Source organism: Nicotiana tabacum, chromosome 17, assembly GCF_000715075.1.
Source record: "Nicotiana tabacum cultivar K326 chromosome 17, ASM71507v2, whole genome shotgun sequence".
Lineage (NCBI taxonomy): Eukaryota > Viridiplantae > Streptophyta > Magnoliopsida > Solanales > Solanaceae > Nicotiana > Nicotiana tabacum.
Window position 1 is genome coordinate 136,559,136 of NC_134096.1, and position 17,007 is coordinate 136,576,142.

The following is a 17,007-nucleotide window of genomic DNA, read 5'->3' on the forward strand; positions in this document are numbered from 1 at the left end:
AGTTATGCTGTTAATCTTTAGATGTCTGACTAATATTAAGACACAAATATAATAGAGTTGAGAATATATATAAGGTATAAGCACAATGAAGCCCTCACTATTATCACAAATCAATGCATGTTCTTCAACCGTATATAATTAAAGACACATTAAACTAGTTCGTCCATAAAAGAAAATAATTAGTACTAAGATCAGCAAATTTCAAAATCATGGCTACTTAGGGGTTGTTCTTGATTAACCCATATGTATGACAAAATATACAAGGATGTGCGGTCAACTAAAATACCTGCCATCCAAATAACTGTCCCACGTGTAACAAACCCAATCTCCCAATCCCCACAAACCTACAATGCCGGCCATGAAAAAGCTCAAAGCTGGGATCGCCACTCCCCCTCTCTATACATTCATCTATGTTAACTCCCTTCCTTTTTCTTACTACACATTTTACAATGCTTTGATTTTTTTCACTTAGGTTCTTTTTTTGGTTTAATCACTCTTAACATTCTTATCTTATCCTTAACCAGATCTTCTATCATAATCTTTCTCAGTTCTTGTTTCCATGGGCAATCTGAAATTTTGGTAAAGTTTGCATCTTGGCATGTGGGTGACTTTGCTTGTTTCTGAAATCAGAAGAAGGATCTGTCATACTCAATTTTTGCCTAAAAATGTGGGTTCTTGTGGTGTTTCTGAGCTGTGATCAAGGAACAGTTACACAGCTGTCCATGTGAAGCCTCAAAACCAAGAAAAAATAATCAAGGGAAATCATGAAAATAAGGAAAGTGAATGTACATTTTTGAACTTGCTATTTCTGGTTTAAAGGTTACAAAATAAGGGATCTGTTGTATGTTTGATGGAGTGAATGGAAGAAATGATGGCACCAGGCACCAGTATGTTACCCTGTAATGGGGAAGTAGAGAATGGATTCTGTAAAGGAAATATGTCAGCAATTGAAGAGAATAAAGAAATATCTGATGATTTGAATCAGCCAAATGCAGGGAAGCCACCAAGAAACAATCCAGGGATGAGGCATTGTATTAGCCAAGCTAGCTTGGCAGGTACTTCTGCTGCATTGGTAAGTGGATCCAATTTCAAAAGACTCATTTTGCCGAAACATCATAGTTTGATCTTTGCTTGGTTTACTTAAAACTGAGATTCTTATGTTGTAGGTTTTCAAGTAATTCAGTTATGTATAAGTGACCAAGTCCTTTGTTTTCCATAGTCTCTGTGATGCATGTTATGTACTAAAGTTATATCCTTTAGCAGGACTTTGTATCAATTGCTTGAGGTGATCAGTGAAAACTTGTATGGTATTCCTTTTGTGGAAATGAACTATTTCAAAAACAAAAAAGGAAAATTGGATCGGATAATTACTTGTTAAAATTGTGTCTATTGCGCGGTGGTTCCTGGTCATTGTTCACTAGTGGCAATCCTAATTACTTGCTAACAACTATCAGTAATCTCTGGTTTTAAATCTTTCTTCCAAGGAGAAGTATCTTGGTGCTAATAGCAGTGAAAAGGAGATCCCAGTACAGACATTGTTCTTCATTATTGAGTAGCTTGATTTGCTCTAAGTGAACTGTTAAAAGATTTTCTAACTTCTGGCAACCGTTTTCAACTTTCAAGATTTTAATACCATGATTATGCCAACAATGACTTTGTAGGTCGCGTCATGAATTATAAGCTGTTGATGAACTGTCATTTATTTGCATTACAACAGTTAGCCTTGCCTATATGAATTTGTGCACGATGACTGTTTTGCAAGCATATCACCTTGTAGGTTGTTTAGCTGGAGAGGCTTTTCATCTGTCAGTGTGTGTTTATGCTGCTTGCTGATTGAAAGTTGTCTTTGTGTTATCAAATCTCTAGGAACCAAATACAGTAATGATCGGTCTGAGATCACCATCAAGTGACAATTGTGCTTATGTCCCCATCTTTCGCTCAGGAAGCTGTTCTGATATGGGACCCAAAACGTACATGGAAGATGAACATATCCGTGTTGATAATCTTCGGGAACATGCTGATGACTCCAAAGGTCTTCTTTCACAAGGAGCATTTTATGGTGTATGTTGTTTCTTATTTGATCCAAATTGTCAGTTTTTGAGGAAGAGCTAAAATGCCACATAATTTGTTGAAAGTTACATTCTGTATGTAATGTCAAAAGATGATTCTTGACTGATACAGCCTGATGTCACTAGGTTCTTTGACTGTCTTGTATTGAATTCTAGTACTAGTCATAAATTTAAAAATTCAGGATTAAAATTAGAAAGCTGAATATAATGAGCACTGGTGTTTTTAATAAAAACATATATTATTGGGTTCAAAGATTTCTATCTAGTTTTTGGTAGTTATATGATATCAACAAGAAATGTGCTAACTTGAAAAATCAACTCCTTGGATATTACTTGTCTGATTGTTGTTTTTGTACTTTCAGGTGTTTGATGGCCATGGTGGCGTTGATGCTGCATCATTCACTCAGAAGAATCTCCTTAAATTTATTGTAGATGATTCCCATTTTCCATCGATGGTAAAAAAAGCTGTCAGGAATGCTTTTGCAAAAGCTGATAATGCGCTAGCTGATACGAAGTCTCTTGATAGTACCTCTGGAACAACTGCTCTGGTCGCACTTATTTTAGGAAGGTAAGACATTGATCTGCTTCTGTGTAGTTCAGTCCTATGTTCTAATTCCTCATGTCGGAAGGGAGCAACAGGTAGTGAATCCATTACTGTCCCTAAACATTGTTTATGCAATATTATGAATATTTTGGGAGTTAATACCCTAAAACCTCCCTAAACTATCACGTTTTTGTCAGTTTCCTGCTTAAACTATCCGGTATCCCCCAAACCCCCCTAAACTATATTCTCCTTCATATTGAAACACCCTCGTTATATTTCTGGCAAACCGTGTGTAATAACTTGCTATTGCGTGCGTGATGGCTGACAAAGCTATCAAAAGGGCCCCACCTGACAGCATGTAACAACTAATTAAACCTTTCTTCCTCATTTATTCACTATTCTTCCTCCTTTTTTTCACCATTCTTCCCCATTTTTTCACCTTTCTTCTTCTTTTCTCCATCTGGTTCCATCTAAAATTCTCCCTCTCTTGTTATTACTGGATCTATTTTTTATCTTTCTCATTTTATTCTTCTTTCATTTATTACCCGAATTTATTTGAAAGAAGAAACACTCATTCAACAACTCACAAAAAAGATCTCTTTTTTTTTTTTTGATAAAATTGACTTGAAGTTACCCAGCAAATTTATACAATAATTTTGCAACAAAGAAGTTAGTTTTTAAAGAAGTAGTACATGTGCATATCTATTAATTTTTAAAGAATTAGTACCTGTGCATAGCTATCTTCTTCAAAGCAGCTCGAAGTTTTACCAATAATCTTCACTCAGTCAGAACTCCAATGAACCCTAGATTTTTAAGCAAACCCTAGTTTTTAATCCCCAATATCGAAACAAAAACAAAATAAGACTGAGCAATGGAGGGTTATTGGGAGGAAATCAAGGTTACAACCAAGCTTAATGGAGCAAATCGCTACTGAGAGGTATAGTATCCATCATCGGAAGAGAGGAGAGAAAAGGGGAATTGACGGAAATAATTTTATCCTACCCCTCTTTTTTTTGTTTCTAACCGGATAATATCCCTCTAATAATACTTAATTATTATTTAAAATAACTAATTAAGTCAATTTTTAGATTAAGCTAATTAACCCCACACATGGATTGCCACATGGCAAATATTTTTGATAATTTGGAGCGTGTAACACACACACTATTAGAAATATAACGAGGGTGTCTCAATATGAAGGAAAATATAGTTTAGGAGGTTTTTGGGGACACCGGATAGTTTAAGCAGGAAACTGACAATAACGTGATTGTTTAAGCAAAATTATGAATATTTTGGACTATTGTCTGTGTTCTGATCAAATGGTAGAATACCTTTCTACTGAAAGGAAAGGCATCACCGAAACCTAAACACAAAGTTTATCAGGTTGGGGAATGTCGATAATGAAATAGAGGCAAGTTGAAAAATTGGAAGATAAAATGATGATAAAATTAGTGTAGCCGAAAATCATATCGCAATACTTGTTTTTCCTTAGCTTCGTAAGGAATGGCCACATATTAGTCGACTTTTCTTTTGGCATATCGGTTTTGCAACTTTTTCTAGGGATTCTCCAAATTTCTTTTTAGTTTACAGCTGACAAGGCTTTTATTTGATTCGAGATGAGAGTAGTTTGAACATGCGATAGGCCCTTATATATTTGAAGTTCATGGCCGAGTAAATGGCATTACTGCTTTGAAATGTGTAAGTCCATCGTGCAAAAGTGATCTTCCTATTGATTTCGGCCTTCAAATTACATACCATGCAGGGGCAAACCTTTCACGTTTTAGTTATGATTTTCATTTACAATGACACATTTGGACTTACATCCATGAATTTATTACATTTATCTTTCCTGCGTATCCCACTTAGTTGTCTCAAATTGTAACTTGCACTCATTTATTTGTTATATTTTCTTTTGTAATACACAGGACCATGCTGATAGCTAATGCTGGGGACTCTCGAGCTGTACTAGGGAAGCGCGGAAGAGCAATTGAATTGTCAAAAGATCACAAGCCAAATGCTACTTCCGAGAAATTGAGAATTGAAAAACTAGGGGGATTTTTGATGGCTACCTCAACGGACAGCTCTCAGTTGCCCGAGCACTGGGTGACTGGCACATAAAGGGCACCAAAGGTTCAAAGGGCCCCTTAAGCTCAGAGCCGGAGTTCGAAGAGGTGGTCCTGTCAGAAGAGGATGAGTTCTTAATAATTGGCTGTGATGGCTTATGGGATGTCATGAGTAGCCAATACGCAGTAACAATCGTAAGAAAGGAGCTCATGCTGCATAATGATCCCGAGAAATGCTCAAAATTTCTTGTCAAGGAGGCACTAAAGCGTAACAGTTGTGATAATCTAACCGCTCTTGTAATTTGCTTCTCTCATGATCCGCCACCTCGAATTGAAATACCAAGAACTACAAGGAGGAGAAGTATATCAGCTGAAGGACTGGATCTTTTAAAGGGGGTGTTGAGTGACATATGAAAAGGAGACTTTGGTAACTGTTTATAGAGATAACTTAGCATACACCATAGGTCAGCAATTTTTCTGAGTTTCTGCTGTCCGTGGTTCATATTGATCCTTGCTGAGAAACACAGAGCTCCTGTAACCTTGGAGCCTCAAGGAACTCGATGTTTGTCCTTTTTCTCTTACTATTCTTTGAATGTTATGTGCTGATTATTATCATTATAAGATGCAAGATCCATTCATAGCCAAAGGGGTTCAGTCTGGTCTTGTGAAGGGACTGACCATAATCTATTAAATGAATGGATTGTGTTTTCCTCCCCTCCAGAACTCAAAAGTAAAAGGTTTCCTTTCTCTACAAAATGATTGTAAAGCTGAGCATGCAAACAAGATGGATGCTCTTGGTATGTCACTTTTGTTACATAGCTTCTGTGTTTTGGATAACTTGCCAAAAAGGGAACAGACCCTTTGGTCTTCAAGAATTTAGCCTTAGCATGAACTGTAGGCTACTCGATTTATGTGCTTTTCATCCTCCACACAAGCTCAATAGCACATCATGTGCTGCACATGCATAACAAATCTACTCACTTGTACAAGTGGAACTTCTCTAAATGCACACTTGAGTAATGAAGCCTCAAATAGCTAGTAGTAGTTTTGAAATGAACAGTTCTGTATAAAGCACAATTCATAAATCATTTCTATGTTGGACAATTCTTAGATTATGTTGAATTTTATCAAATTCATTTTCAATCTTAAAATGAATAGTTCTTGTATAAAACTATAAAAAAAAATTCTTTTTAGTTCAAATTGAACTATAAGGAACATGACACCCTTCTCTCCCACTTCACACTTTAGAATGCACCACTCTTATTAAGATAAAACAAGCTGTCACAACTTTTTAACCTGAATTAAGATATAACAGAACTCAATAGTTACAGAATAAATCAGAAACTGGTAAGATCTCTAACATGAAACTTAAATCATCTTTTATAAGAGACTAAATTCCAACGGGCTAATAGCCGGTTTGGCCAAGTTTCTCCAAATTCAAAAGCATTTTTTTCTTCTTCAATAAAGTGCTCTTTTTTTTCCCAAAGTTGAAGTGTTTGGCCAAACTTTTAGAAGAAAAAAGTTTTGAGTAGAAGCAGAAGCAGTTTTGGAGAAGCAGAAAAAATAGTTTCTCCCCAAAAACACTTTTTTGAAAAGCACTTTTGAGAAAAATACAGTTAGAAGTGCTTTTTAAAAGCTTGGCTAAACATTAAATTGTTGCTCATAAGGGCTTTTCAAATTAATTAGCCAACACAAATTATTTCTCACCAAAAGTACTTTTGAGAAAAACACTTCTCGAAATAAGCTAATTTTTGAAGCTTGGCCAAACAGGCTATAAATGAAAGAGAAATTTTTAGAAACCACTATAGTTAAGTGGCTATTAACGTGTTATTGCTACAATATCCATATTTACTAGTCGTAGCTACAGTTTCGTTGCTACTATGTTGTATTCCATGTATTCGCGCGACTGTATTTATAAATACAGTGAGGTAATCCGCCTAAAAATAGGGATAACAACTGTTTAATTTTGTATTCCATTTATTCGCACGACTGTACTTATAAATACAGTGAGATAATCCGCCTAAAAATAGGGATTATATCTGTTTAATTCTATATTCCATGTATTAATGCGACTGTATTTATAAATACAGTGAGGTAATCCGCCTAAAAAATAGGGGTTGCAGATGTTTAATAACGGAAAGCACAATATTAAATTATATTCAATTTCACTATATTGAATTCAGTTGTATTCAAACAACAAAAAATTAAGAAAATAGGGTGTATACCACTCTATTCAATTCAGTTGTATACACTATATTCAATTCATCTATCTTCCATAGCGCTTTTGACTTTTGAAATGATACATAGATCTGAAACTTTTAGTTTTGAGTAAATTGAATACAGTGTATCAATTCTTCCATCGCGCCATGGATAGATCTGAAGCGAAGAGAATAGATTTGAAGCGAAGAGGGAGTAGGAGAACGGATCTGGCTATGGCTACTGATTGAGCTTTTGGAAGTCTGAAGCAGAGTCGCCAGAGAAGAAGAAAATCTGAAGTAGAGTCGCCGAAAATATGAACAGATCTGGCCATTGCGGTGAGTCGTCGGAGAAGACGGCGACCTTGCCGAAGAGAGATGGAAAAAGGAGAGAGATTTGAGGGAAAAGAGAGAGGGTTGAGGGAAAAGAGAGAGGGTTGAGGGAAAAATTGAGGGATCAGTTGTATATATTTGTACTTTTCTATAAAATATAAAAAGTGGCTATAAATAATAATATTTTTAAAGTGTTTTGGCTTATAATAAATAAGGTGTGTTATTTAGCTATAGGGTGTAAAATTTTCTAAATGAAAGAGGCAACTCAAAGCTTCAAACTGTTTTTTTTGTAAAAATTACGCAGGACGTCCTATTTGGTCGCCCCTATTTAACCTATACCCACTTTTTAAACAACTTCAGGCCTCTTTCTCCTCGTTCGTTTTCTTCTTCTCCTCCTCAACCTCCTCCTCCTCCTTCTTCTTCAATGATTTTATATGGTGATTGTGAACATATTTTAATGTAGTTTATGATGTTTTATAATGGTGAATTGTTATGACGCTTTATTTTTTACTATTGCTTAGGATTTCTTCTTCTTCTTTTTCTTAATTGCTAAATGGGTTCATTAGATTTTGATAAATTGATGATTGGGTTTGTTCATGATGATATTTGGAGGTTATGTTTCAAATTTGAGCTCTTTTGGAGTAGATTTAGGTATTAAGTCGTATATTGGATTGTTATAATTCGACGAACAAATTTCTGTTTCTGGGCAATTTGCACTTTAGGCCTATTTGGCCTTAAGTGCATAAAATCATTGGTTGCACTTCAGACCTTTTGGCCTTAAGTGCATCTGAAGTGCAATTTTTCACTTCAGATCTATTGGCCTTAAGTGTAGCCGAACGTTTGTTGCACTTCAGGCCTTTTGGCCTTAAGTGCATCTAGAGTGCAATTTTTCGCTTCAGACTTATTGGCCTTAAGTGTAGAAAAACGTTTGCTGCACTTCAAACCTTTTGGCCTTAAGTACATCTGAAGTACAAATTTTCACTTCAGACTTATTGGCATTAAGTGCATGAAACCATTGGGTACACTTTAGACCTATTTGGCCTTAAGTGCACCTGAAGTGCAAATTTTCACTTCAGACTTATTGGCTTTAAGTGACTGAAAATGTTTGTTGCACTTTAGACTTTTTGGCCTTAAGTGCATCTGAAGTGCAATTTTTCACTTCAGACTTATTGACCTTAAGTGCATATGAAGTGAAATTTTTTACTTTAGTCTTATTAGCCTTAAGTGCCTGAAACCATTGGTTGCACTTCAGACCTATTTGGCCTTAAGTGTATTTGAAGTGCAATTTTTTCACTTCAGACTAATTTTTTATAACTTCAGACCCGATAAGTTTGAAGTTGAACGTAAAGTGGGTACGCTTGCAAACTTTTTTGCAAAGTGGTTATAGGTTCAATTGTGACCCCAAAACCGGGTATAGATGCAAAAGCCCCGTTTTTTTTTACTTCTTATTGACAATATGGGCCATAAGCCCATAACTTAAAAAAGCACCACAAATGAACAAAATGCCTCCAATCACCGGCGCAGCTAAAGCAGTAGCGAAACCCCACTCTTACGCCGCCTCATTTTGCAGAATGGCGACACTAAAAGAGATCTTAACGCGCCGCCCCCTATCAGCCACGATCCGTCTCACCGTCGATGCAGGTGCAGCTAAGCCCGGCCCACCAGTAGGACCGGCCCTGGGTCAATACAAGCTCAACTCCATGGCTTTCTGCAAGGACTTCAATGCTCGGACCCAGAAGTTCAAGCCCGGTACACCTATGGCCGTCACCATATCGGCGTTCAAGGACGGGACTTTCGAGTTCACCGTTAAGTCTCCGTCAGTTACTTGGTACCTAAAGCAGGCTGCTGGAATTGAGCTGGGAAGTGGCCGCCCTGGTCATGTAACGGCGTCAACTCTAACCCTAAAGCACGTTTATGAAATTGCTAAAATCAAACAGAGTGATCCGTTTTGCCAGTACATGCCTTTGGAGTCGATTTGTAAGTCTATTATTGGGACGGCGAATTCTATGGGGATTAAAGTTCAGAAAGAGCTGGATTAAATGAAACTATTGAACTGTCTTTTTGCTATTACTGTAGCTTTTGTACTAAGATTTGGAAATTAAGAGTAGTAAAGTTGGTTGAAGTAATGATTTTGCTGTTTAAGGAAGCATGATATGGATTATGGATGTTTTCTTAGCAATAAAGATAGCTTTTTTTGAAGTTCATTAGAGTTGTTTGAGCAAGCCTAATGCTTTTTTGATCATACTGTTATAGTGAATCGAGAAGAATGGGATAACCTATGTCGGTTCTCGTAGATAGAGCCGAGGATGGAAAATTAGGCCTATCATTTTGCTATTGATACAAGGCCTGATACCATGATAATATTCCTCATATGTGCAATTTGGTTTAGGGAAATGTTCCTTGTTAGGTTAGTGCAGTAAGAAGGATGTAGCTGAGGAATAGTGGTTACTAGAGTGGTGTTAAGACATACTGATTCATACTTGGTGCATGTTGTCACAACTTATTTTGGATTTTTGAACTGTATGTTCAAGTAACTGGCTGTGTTTGGCTGTTGCTTTGGGTATGCCTGCCAGAATTGGAATATACAGAGAAGATTAGCATGACTCCCGCTCAATGATGACACCTACAAAAAGGGCAAAGGTTCAACAGTAACTGCATGCGTTTATCACAGAATAAGACAGGGTCTGTAGTGTTTTCTCACGGGTTCTTTTCCTTGAAATTTAGCTCGTTTATTTGATAAGTTTGATGAGTTCTCTGCTGTTAGTTTTGGCATTCATCTAGAAAGCACTCCGTGCAATTTTTTGGTCAAGTCTTCCATTTCTACATTTGCGTTTTCACAATTTTTTTTACTCCTCCATTGGAGGTAGTCTCTAATCTTATTCTTCTAAAATAGACCATATCTTTAATGCCCTAATGTAAGTATAGATTCCATAGCCAGCTCTTGCATCGAGTTGGGAGCTTGATGTCTGTCTTTTGTTCTCTTAGCATCCTTAAGCTGTTGAAACCATAGCTGCCTGTGTATTTTCTTTGCCATATTCTATTCTTTTCCTCATTTTATGCATCTAAGTTTCATGGCAGGAGATTGTAAGCCAGTTGTCAGGTTTGCTCATTGATTGCCATTTTCCATTAGTGTTGTTCGTTAACTATGTATACTTGCATCATAGTAAGAGGCAAACAAAAAACCAAACTAGCTGAAGCCAGAACTTTGCTAGTTCTTTTATAGTATCAGATACAAATTTAAGCACCTTAGCTGAAAGTATGGCTTCTGTTTAACAATATGAAGAGGATAGGCAGACTAACTGAGAGAACTCTGATGGTTTTAATTGACCGACCTTGTCAGCATAAGTATTTAATTGGGTACGAAGAATTCTGATCTTGACTTTTGATGTTTATGTGTCTTGCATTTTCCTTCTAGTATAGGGCATGAAGGAATGATTCTTCATGCTATGATAGCAAGACGTGGTGGGTTGAGTTTGAGTTTTATGGCTTTATTTGAAGTTACTGTTTTATGTGGTACTAGTTTTTGTTAACCTAGAGAGTCCTGGAAAGATTTGCATTTTGCAAATCTTACTTTGGGTAGCAGGAGAATGTATTGTTGTATCATGAACACTGGTGTTAGATGGTAAAATTCACTTTTCCTTCTGGTGTAGAGAAGCAGTTTCCGATAGACCCTCGGCTCCCTCCCTCCAAGAACTCCCCACCTTGCTCTTGGGGTGACTCGAATTCAAAACCTCTTGGTTGGAAGTGGGGGGTGCTCACCACTAGAACAACCCACTTTTGTCAGTACTTTTCCTTCTGGTGTGAAGAAGGGAAAAAGGACTCTAAACACACACTACCTTTGTGCTTGCAAAAGTAGCATGTTTCCGATAGTAGTTATTGGCAGCGGTGGTTGTTGCTAGTCCATATTCATGTTTGTGCGAATGAGGTTTCTGTCTCTTTAGGAATGATATACCCTGCTTGAGGTTAATAATCCGAGGTGTATTAATTCCACTGAAATCTTGAAAGCTGTTTCTCAGACTTGTAATCTAAGATAGCTGTTCCCTAAAGAAGTGCATCTCAGTTTCTCTGAAATCTTGAAAGCTGGTTGTTTAGACTTATAATTTTTGCTGATGTTTCCTATCTCGTTATTTTTTTATGTCATATGGAAAATTTAAGAAAAGAAATTGTTGAGTGAGTTGCATTTATGGTCCAAATGTATACAACAAAGTGCTACTTGTAATTCACGCGCGAGGTGGGCTGACTAAGTAGGATGTTTAGTTGATGTGCATTATAAAAGGCTTGATGTTTATTGGAGAAATCTTAAAGGGGTTGTTTATGTATTTCGTAAAAATGGTACTTTTCCTGATTACCGTTCATTGTTAATTTCTGTCATGTTAACAAAAAAAAAAATTTAAAAAATGGAGTTGGCTAGAAAGCAATAAGCCAAATCCAGTCCTTTCTAGAGACATGACTTTGACTAGGTTATGGATTGAATGGCGCATATCTTTGCGATGCTCTTATATTTTATGAAGCAAATTAGTTCAACTAAGAATACACAAACTGTTCAAAGGTGAATATTAGTAATACATTTTGACGCTATAAAGGGTTTTTTTTTTAAAAAAAAAAAACTTCAGGGATCATCTTGGTTCAATATGATACCAGGGTCAAATATTCCAGACTCTAAAAGCTACCTTTGTGGTTGCAAAACTAACAAATTGGGTGCAATATAACATCAGTGTTAAATATTCAAGTCTAATTTGTGGTTGCAAAATTAAGCGACGTTTACATAAAAAAGGATTGTGTCCAGATCATTGCAAAGGAACAGTGGCATTATCCCCAAGGTCTCAAGTTGCTTTCTCAATCTTTTTCTTGTATCTTAATGGGAAAGGACAATATTTAGGATTTAGCCAGGGCAAGTCGCCCCATCGTCCCAAAAAAGAGTTTAAAAGAGCAAAAGTCTGAAAGGACAGAATCCCTTATCCAAAAGGGGAAGATAAGTGATCAGCCAAAAAAAATTTGAGGTGCTGATTTGACGATAAGACATTGAAAAAACGAACGATGACCTAGAAAAAGGCAATCTTACTTGATTATTTAAATAAAAAATAGTACTCCACTAAAGAAGAGAAAAATAAATCAATTCTCAATATGCTTTTGGATATTCAATGAGTTGCTGTGAGTTTTCTTGAATGCTTTTTTTCTTTTTGGAAAATATCACTGAATCTACTTTTTTGTTTTTACCATCAAAACTCCAGATATTTTTCCCGACAAGTCCTGTAAAGTAGGACTCTAGGATTATTATGTTACCTGCCAATGCTATCGTGAATTGGAGAGTACTAATGGCTTAACACATCTGTAGAATATATCCTGCAAACTTTTGAGCACACAAATGAGAAGGTTAAACATAAATACATAATTAGTGTCTACCTTATCAATAAAAAAGCATAAATACATAGTTAGATTCGTTTATATGGGTATTAGGCAGAAGAACTTCATGGAAGATTATAATAAAAGTGAATTTCTAGTGATACATATACGATTAATATTCTTTCGCCCAAAAAATATAGGGCAAAATACAAAATTGGTCAATCCGCCAAAATAAATTGTATTTGCTAGCCAAAAAGTATATAAAATTTGTATACAAAACATGTATATATAAACAATATACATTTTGTCTGCTATTATTTTTGGGAATAGCTAAAAATATACATTTTTTAAAATTATATTATAGATAGGTGAAAAAAAATATTTTATAAACATGTACTATATGCTGAATTCTTTTTTCTTCTTCATATATTTACTTTCTTATATTTAGATTCTCCTTGCTAAAAATCTTATTGTATTAGGTCTTTATAATAAAACCATTTTTTAATCCTACGGTGCAACGTATCCACACTCCACAGTGAAGCTGGTGTTGCTTTCTTGTTCCTACCACAATTTTTTTAGCATTTTACTTATTTTAATTATAATTGTTGGTAGACAAGTCACTGTTAGCGAAGCCTTTATAGACCATTTTACCAGTTTTCATGAATCATGATAGAGTGAAAGCAACGTTCTTATCATCTTTTTAGTTCAACCACAAACCTAAGAGAGAGAACGAAAAAAGAAGAAAAAAGTGAAAGCAATCCTCCTGCAATTTTTGGTTATGTAACACTTACCTTTCTGATGTTTCCTATATTACAGAAATCTCTATTATTTATTTAAATTTGTCTAAATTAAGGCCATGTTTTCTAAGGGTATACCAACTCTACCCTAATCATTGGCAAATTGTCTGTTATATATGAAGCATATTATCAAAATCTTGAACCTTTCGACTTTCAAATCTGACTTTCATTTAGCATGTATAAGTAAAAGATAAATAAATCTAAAACGAATAAAGTAAGAGTCAAGTCATAAGTCATAACATGTACAATCAGGAGAAGAATTAGTACTAGTGATCAACTAACACCCTAAAAATATGAGCATATTTTTAATATTTGAGAGACATTTAAATGAAGGATCATCTTATCCTAGAATATTTATTGCTAAAACAAAACTTTGAAAAAAATGAGAGATAATTCACTTGGATACTTGGTCTGATATAAACAATATTCTTGAGGGCTAAATTCAATAAATTAAAGTTCCCATCTTTTAGGTATTTTAATGGTCTCGTCAGACCAAAATTAAAATAAGAGAAATTTATGTACTATTTGAATATGTATTTTATTTATATCCGATTGTCGTCACTGTTCATTTTTGTCCGTGTTTGAATAATTTAAACTTGCTCTGATCAATTTGGAAATCTTACAGCTCCGCAGGTCCCCCCACATATTCAACACGCTCCCACAGCCGTCGGCTGCCTTAAGACTATAATATAGCTCAGGAAAAAACCATTCCACACTCCAAGTTTTCTATCTCTCTGTTTTCTATCTCTCTAGAAGATTCACAAAGAGCAAGAAAAGAGGAAAAAGATTCAATCTTGACCTTTGTTCTTGTATATCAAATCTAAACTTTTGATCTTTTTTCTGAGTTTGTGTAAAACTTGCATTAGATTGGTTTGGATTCTTGATTTGGAGATAAGACTATGGGGTTTGAGAAAGATGAAGCAAGTTCATCTTCCCATGTATTGAGCATCCCAAAAGAAGATACACCACTTTTAGGCAAGACTCAACACCTCTCTTCTCCTTCAAAAACTTTTGCTAATGTTTTCATAGCAATAGTTGGAGCTGGAGTTCTTGGTCTTCCTTACACTTTTAAGAGAACTGGATGGGTTTTAGGTTCAATTATGCTCTTCTCAGTTGCTTTTCTTACCTACTACTGTATGATGCTTTTGGTTTATTCAAGGCGTAGGATTGAATCCCAACTCAAAGCTGCAAAAGTTTCATCTTTTGGTGACTTGGGATTTGCTGTGTGTGGACCTGTTGGGAGATTTGCTGTTGATGCTATGATTGTTCTATCCCAAGCTGGTTTTTGTATCAGCTACTTGATTTTTGTAGCTAATACTTTAGCATATTTGTTTAATTACTCTATCACAAAACCAGATCCTACAATCTTGGGATTTTCACCCAAATCAGTGTATATTTGGAGCTGTTTCCCATTCCAGTTGGGGTTGAACTCAATTCCAACACTGACCCTTTTAGCCCCTTTGAGCATATTTGCTGATATTGTTGATTTAGGAGCTATGGGTGTAGTAATGGTTGAGGATGTGATGATTTACCTTACAAACAGACCAGTTCTTGAAATGTTTGGTGGGTTCAATGTGTTTTTCTATGGTCTTGGTGTAGCTGTCTATGCTTTTGAAGGGATTGGAATGGTTTTGCCTCTGGAATCAGAGACAAGAGACAAGGACAAATTTGGGAAAATCTTGGGTTTAGCAATGGCTTTCATATCATTGATGTTTGGTGCTTTTGGAATATTAGGTTATTTTGCTTTTGGAGAAGATACTAAGGATATAATCACTACAAATCTTGGGCAAGGTTTGCTCAGCAGTTTGGTTCAAATTGGCCTTTGCATAAACTTATTTTTAACTTTCCCATTGATGATGAATCCAGTTTATGAAGTAATGGAAAGGAGATTTTGTGAAGGCAGTTACTGCTTGTGGATTAGATGGCTTGTGGTTTTGGCAGTTACTTTTGTGGCATTAGTAGTGCCTAATTTTGCTGATTTCTTGTCACTTGTTGGGAGCAGTGTGTGTATTATTTTGGGGTTTGTTTTGCCTGCTTTGTTTCACCTGATTGTGTTTAAGGATGAGCTGAGCTGGCATGGTTTGGCTTTTGATTCTGCTCTTATTGTTATGGGCACTGTTTTTGCAGTCTATGGCACTTCTTCTTCCCTAATGGAGATCTTAGCAAAAAAGGCTTAGTTTTTCCCATAGCATTTCAGAAGATGTATATTATGAACTCTTGGTTTAGATTGAGTTCAGATTACTTTTTTAAGAGATTATTTTCATTCCTAAGCAAAGAGTAAGCTCACTCTTTGTTCTTATTAGTAATAAGTTTGTTAAGCTATCCTTTCACAAATGATATAAAGGATTGGTGTGAGGGGTCTGAGATTCATATTCATGTGGTTATTTATTGCAAGACATTATATTGCTTAATTGGCCAATTTGGTTTTCTCTTCTTAATACTTGGTACTTGTTATGTTATGCATATATAATATGCTATGGGAATTGACCACATTTGATAATCTCTATTTTCTAGAAATGAAGTTTTGATTAATTATTGGTTCCCTTTTGAAGTTTAAGGTTGAAGCTTCTTTGTGTTTCCTCTCCATCTTTGCTTAGGAATGATTATGATAGAAATACAAGATCATTTCAAGCTCTTATGAGTTTGAAAATATAGCAGCAGAGAAATAAGCAAAGCAGAACACATTAGCTTGTTGAAAGTTATCATGTGGAGTTGATGAGTTGATAAATGTTCATGAGTACATGAGTTTATTCTTATACTGAACAAGGTGAGAAGCGGTGTCCGGTACCCACATTGGAACCCGACTAAATCTCAATTCGCATCGGGAAGTCCCACCTTGGAGGTGAAGTACTTCCTAGCAAAGGCGACTCCATACTGAGGGTTCAAACCCGAGACTTCTGCTTAAGGAAGAAGGAGTACCTACCACTCCACTACAACCCGTGTTGGTAAGGTGAGATCCACTTATGACAAAGTAAATATCAAGTGAAGGCATGAAATAATGCTTTAAAATCAACATAGTCCTACACCCAATTTCACTTACAAGTTTATAACAAATAAACTAACACTGTTTGAGGCTGCATTAGACACTGCCATCAGATTTTGTTCCAACTACAATATCACTCTACTGAACTTCTCTATCAAGGTTTGTGACAAAATCTTTCTCTGGTGCAGTGACGCAGATGTTACTTTTCTTGTTCCAACCATAAACTTTTTTAGCTTTTTAGTTATTTTAATTCATTGAAAGATAAACTTGACAATTACAAATGCTTTTAAAAAGAGAGTGGAAATCTTCCTTATAAGGATGATACCAACAACTATAGGTTGAAGAAGATCATAAAGGATACTTCACATATGATGAACCAGGCCAATATTAGCCTTGTGCATTGCTTCAGGGAGGCAAATGAAGTAGCAGATTCTCTAGCAAAATTGGCGACTACTAACTCTGAAGCCAAAGTATACATTTCTTTCCAACAACTCCCAAAAGGAACTAAAGATTCTTTTGTGCTTGACAAACACCGGATGCCTACTGTTAGGCTTAAGTATGACAAAGCAAATTTTTTGTTAGCTAAGTAGTAAATGTCTTGTACTTTAACAGAGGCGCAAACTAATGTAACAACCTCTGTTTGATGTATATAGTGTGTTGTAATCCTTGGAGGTAAGGCT

At 35.8% G+C, this 17,007-nt stretch overlaps 2 protein-coding genes, 1 non-coding gene and 1 pseudogene across 3 annotated transcripts; all 4 read left to right on the top strand.

Annotated features, from left to right (window-relative positions):
* The first annotated feature begins 376 nt into the window (after window positions 1-376).
* Window positions 377-5,322, top strand: LOC107799984 (putative protein phosphatase 2C 47; annotated as a pseudogene).
* A 3,359-nt stretch (window positions 5,323-8,681) lies between these two features.
* On the top strand, window positions 8,682-9,408 carry LOC107799989 (large ribosomal subunit protein uL11m-like). Its single transcript, XM_016623131.2, has one exon. It carries the CDS (start codon window positions 8,698-8,700, stop codon window positions 9,241-9,243), a length of 546 nt encoding a protein of 181 aa, XP_016478617.1. The 5' UTR covers window positions 8,682-8,697; the 3' UTR covers window positions 9,244-9,408.
* A 346-nt stretch (window positions 9,409-9,754) lies between these two features.
* Window positions 9,755-9,856, top strand: LOC142172332 (U6 spliceosomal RNA). The gene has a single exon (XR_012701693.1). It is a non-coding gene; the product is annotated as a U6 spliceosomal RNA (small nuclear RNA).
* A 4,114-nt stretch (window positions 9,857-13,970) lies between these two features.
* LOC107799987 (amino acid transporter AVT3B-like) lies at window positions 13,971-15,720 on the top strand. Its single transcript, XM_016623129.2, has one exon. The coding sequence runs from the start codon at window positions 14,244-14,246 to the stop codon at window positions 15,519-15,521; it is 1,278 nt and encodes a 425-aa protein (XP_016478615.1). The 5' UTR covers window positions 13,971-14,243; the 3' UTR covers window positions 15,522-15,720.
* The last annotated feature ends 1,287 nt before the right edge of the window (window positions 15,721-17,007 follow it).

What these genes read in the sequence shown, in the direction of transcription:
- LOC107799989 (XM_016623131.2), top strand. Translation starts at nt 8,698, where the DNA reads ATGAACAAAATGCCTCCAATCACCGGCGCAGCTAAAGCAGTAGCGAAA.
- LOC107799987 (XM_016623129.2), top strand. Translation starts at nt 14,244, where the DNA reads ATGGGGTTTGAGAAAGATGAAGCAAGTTCATCTTCCCATGTATTGAGC.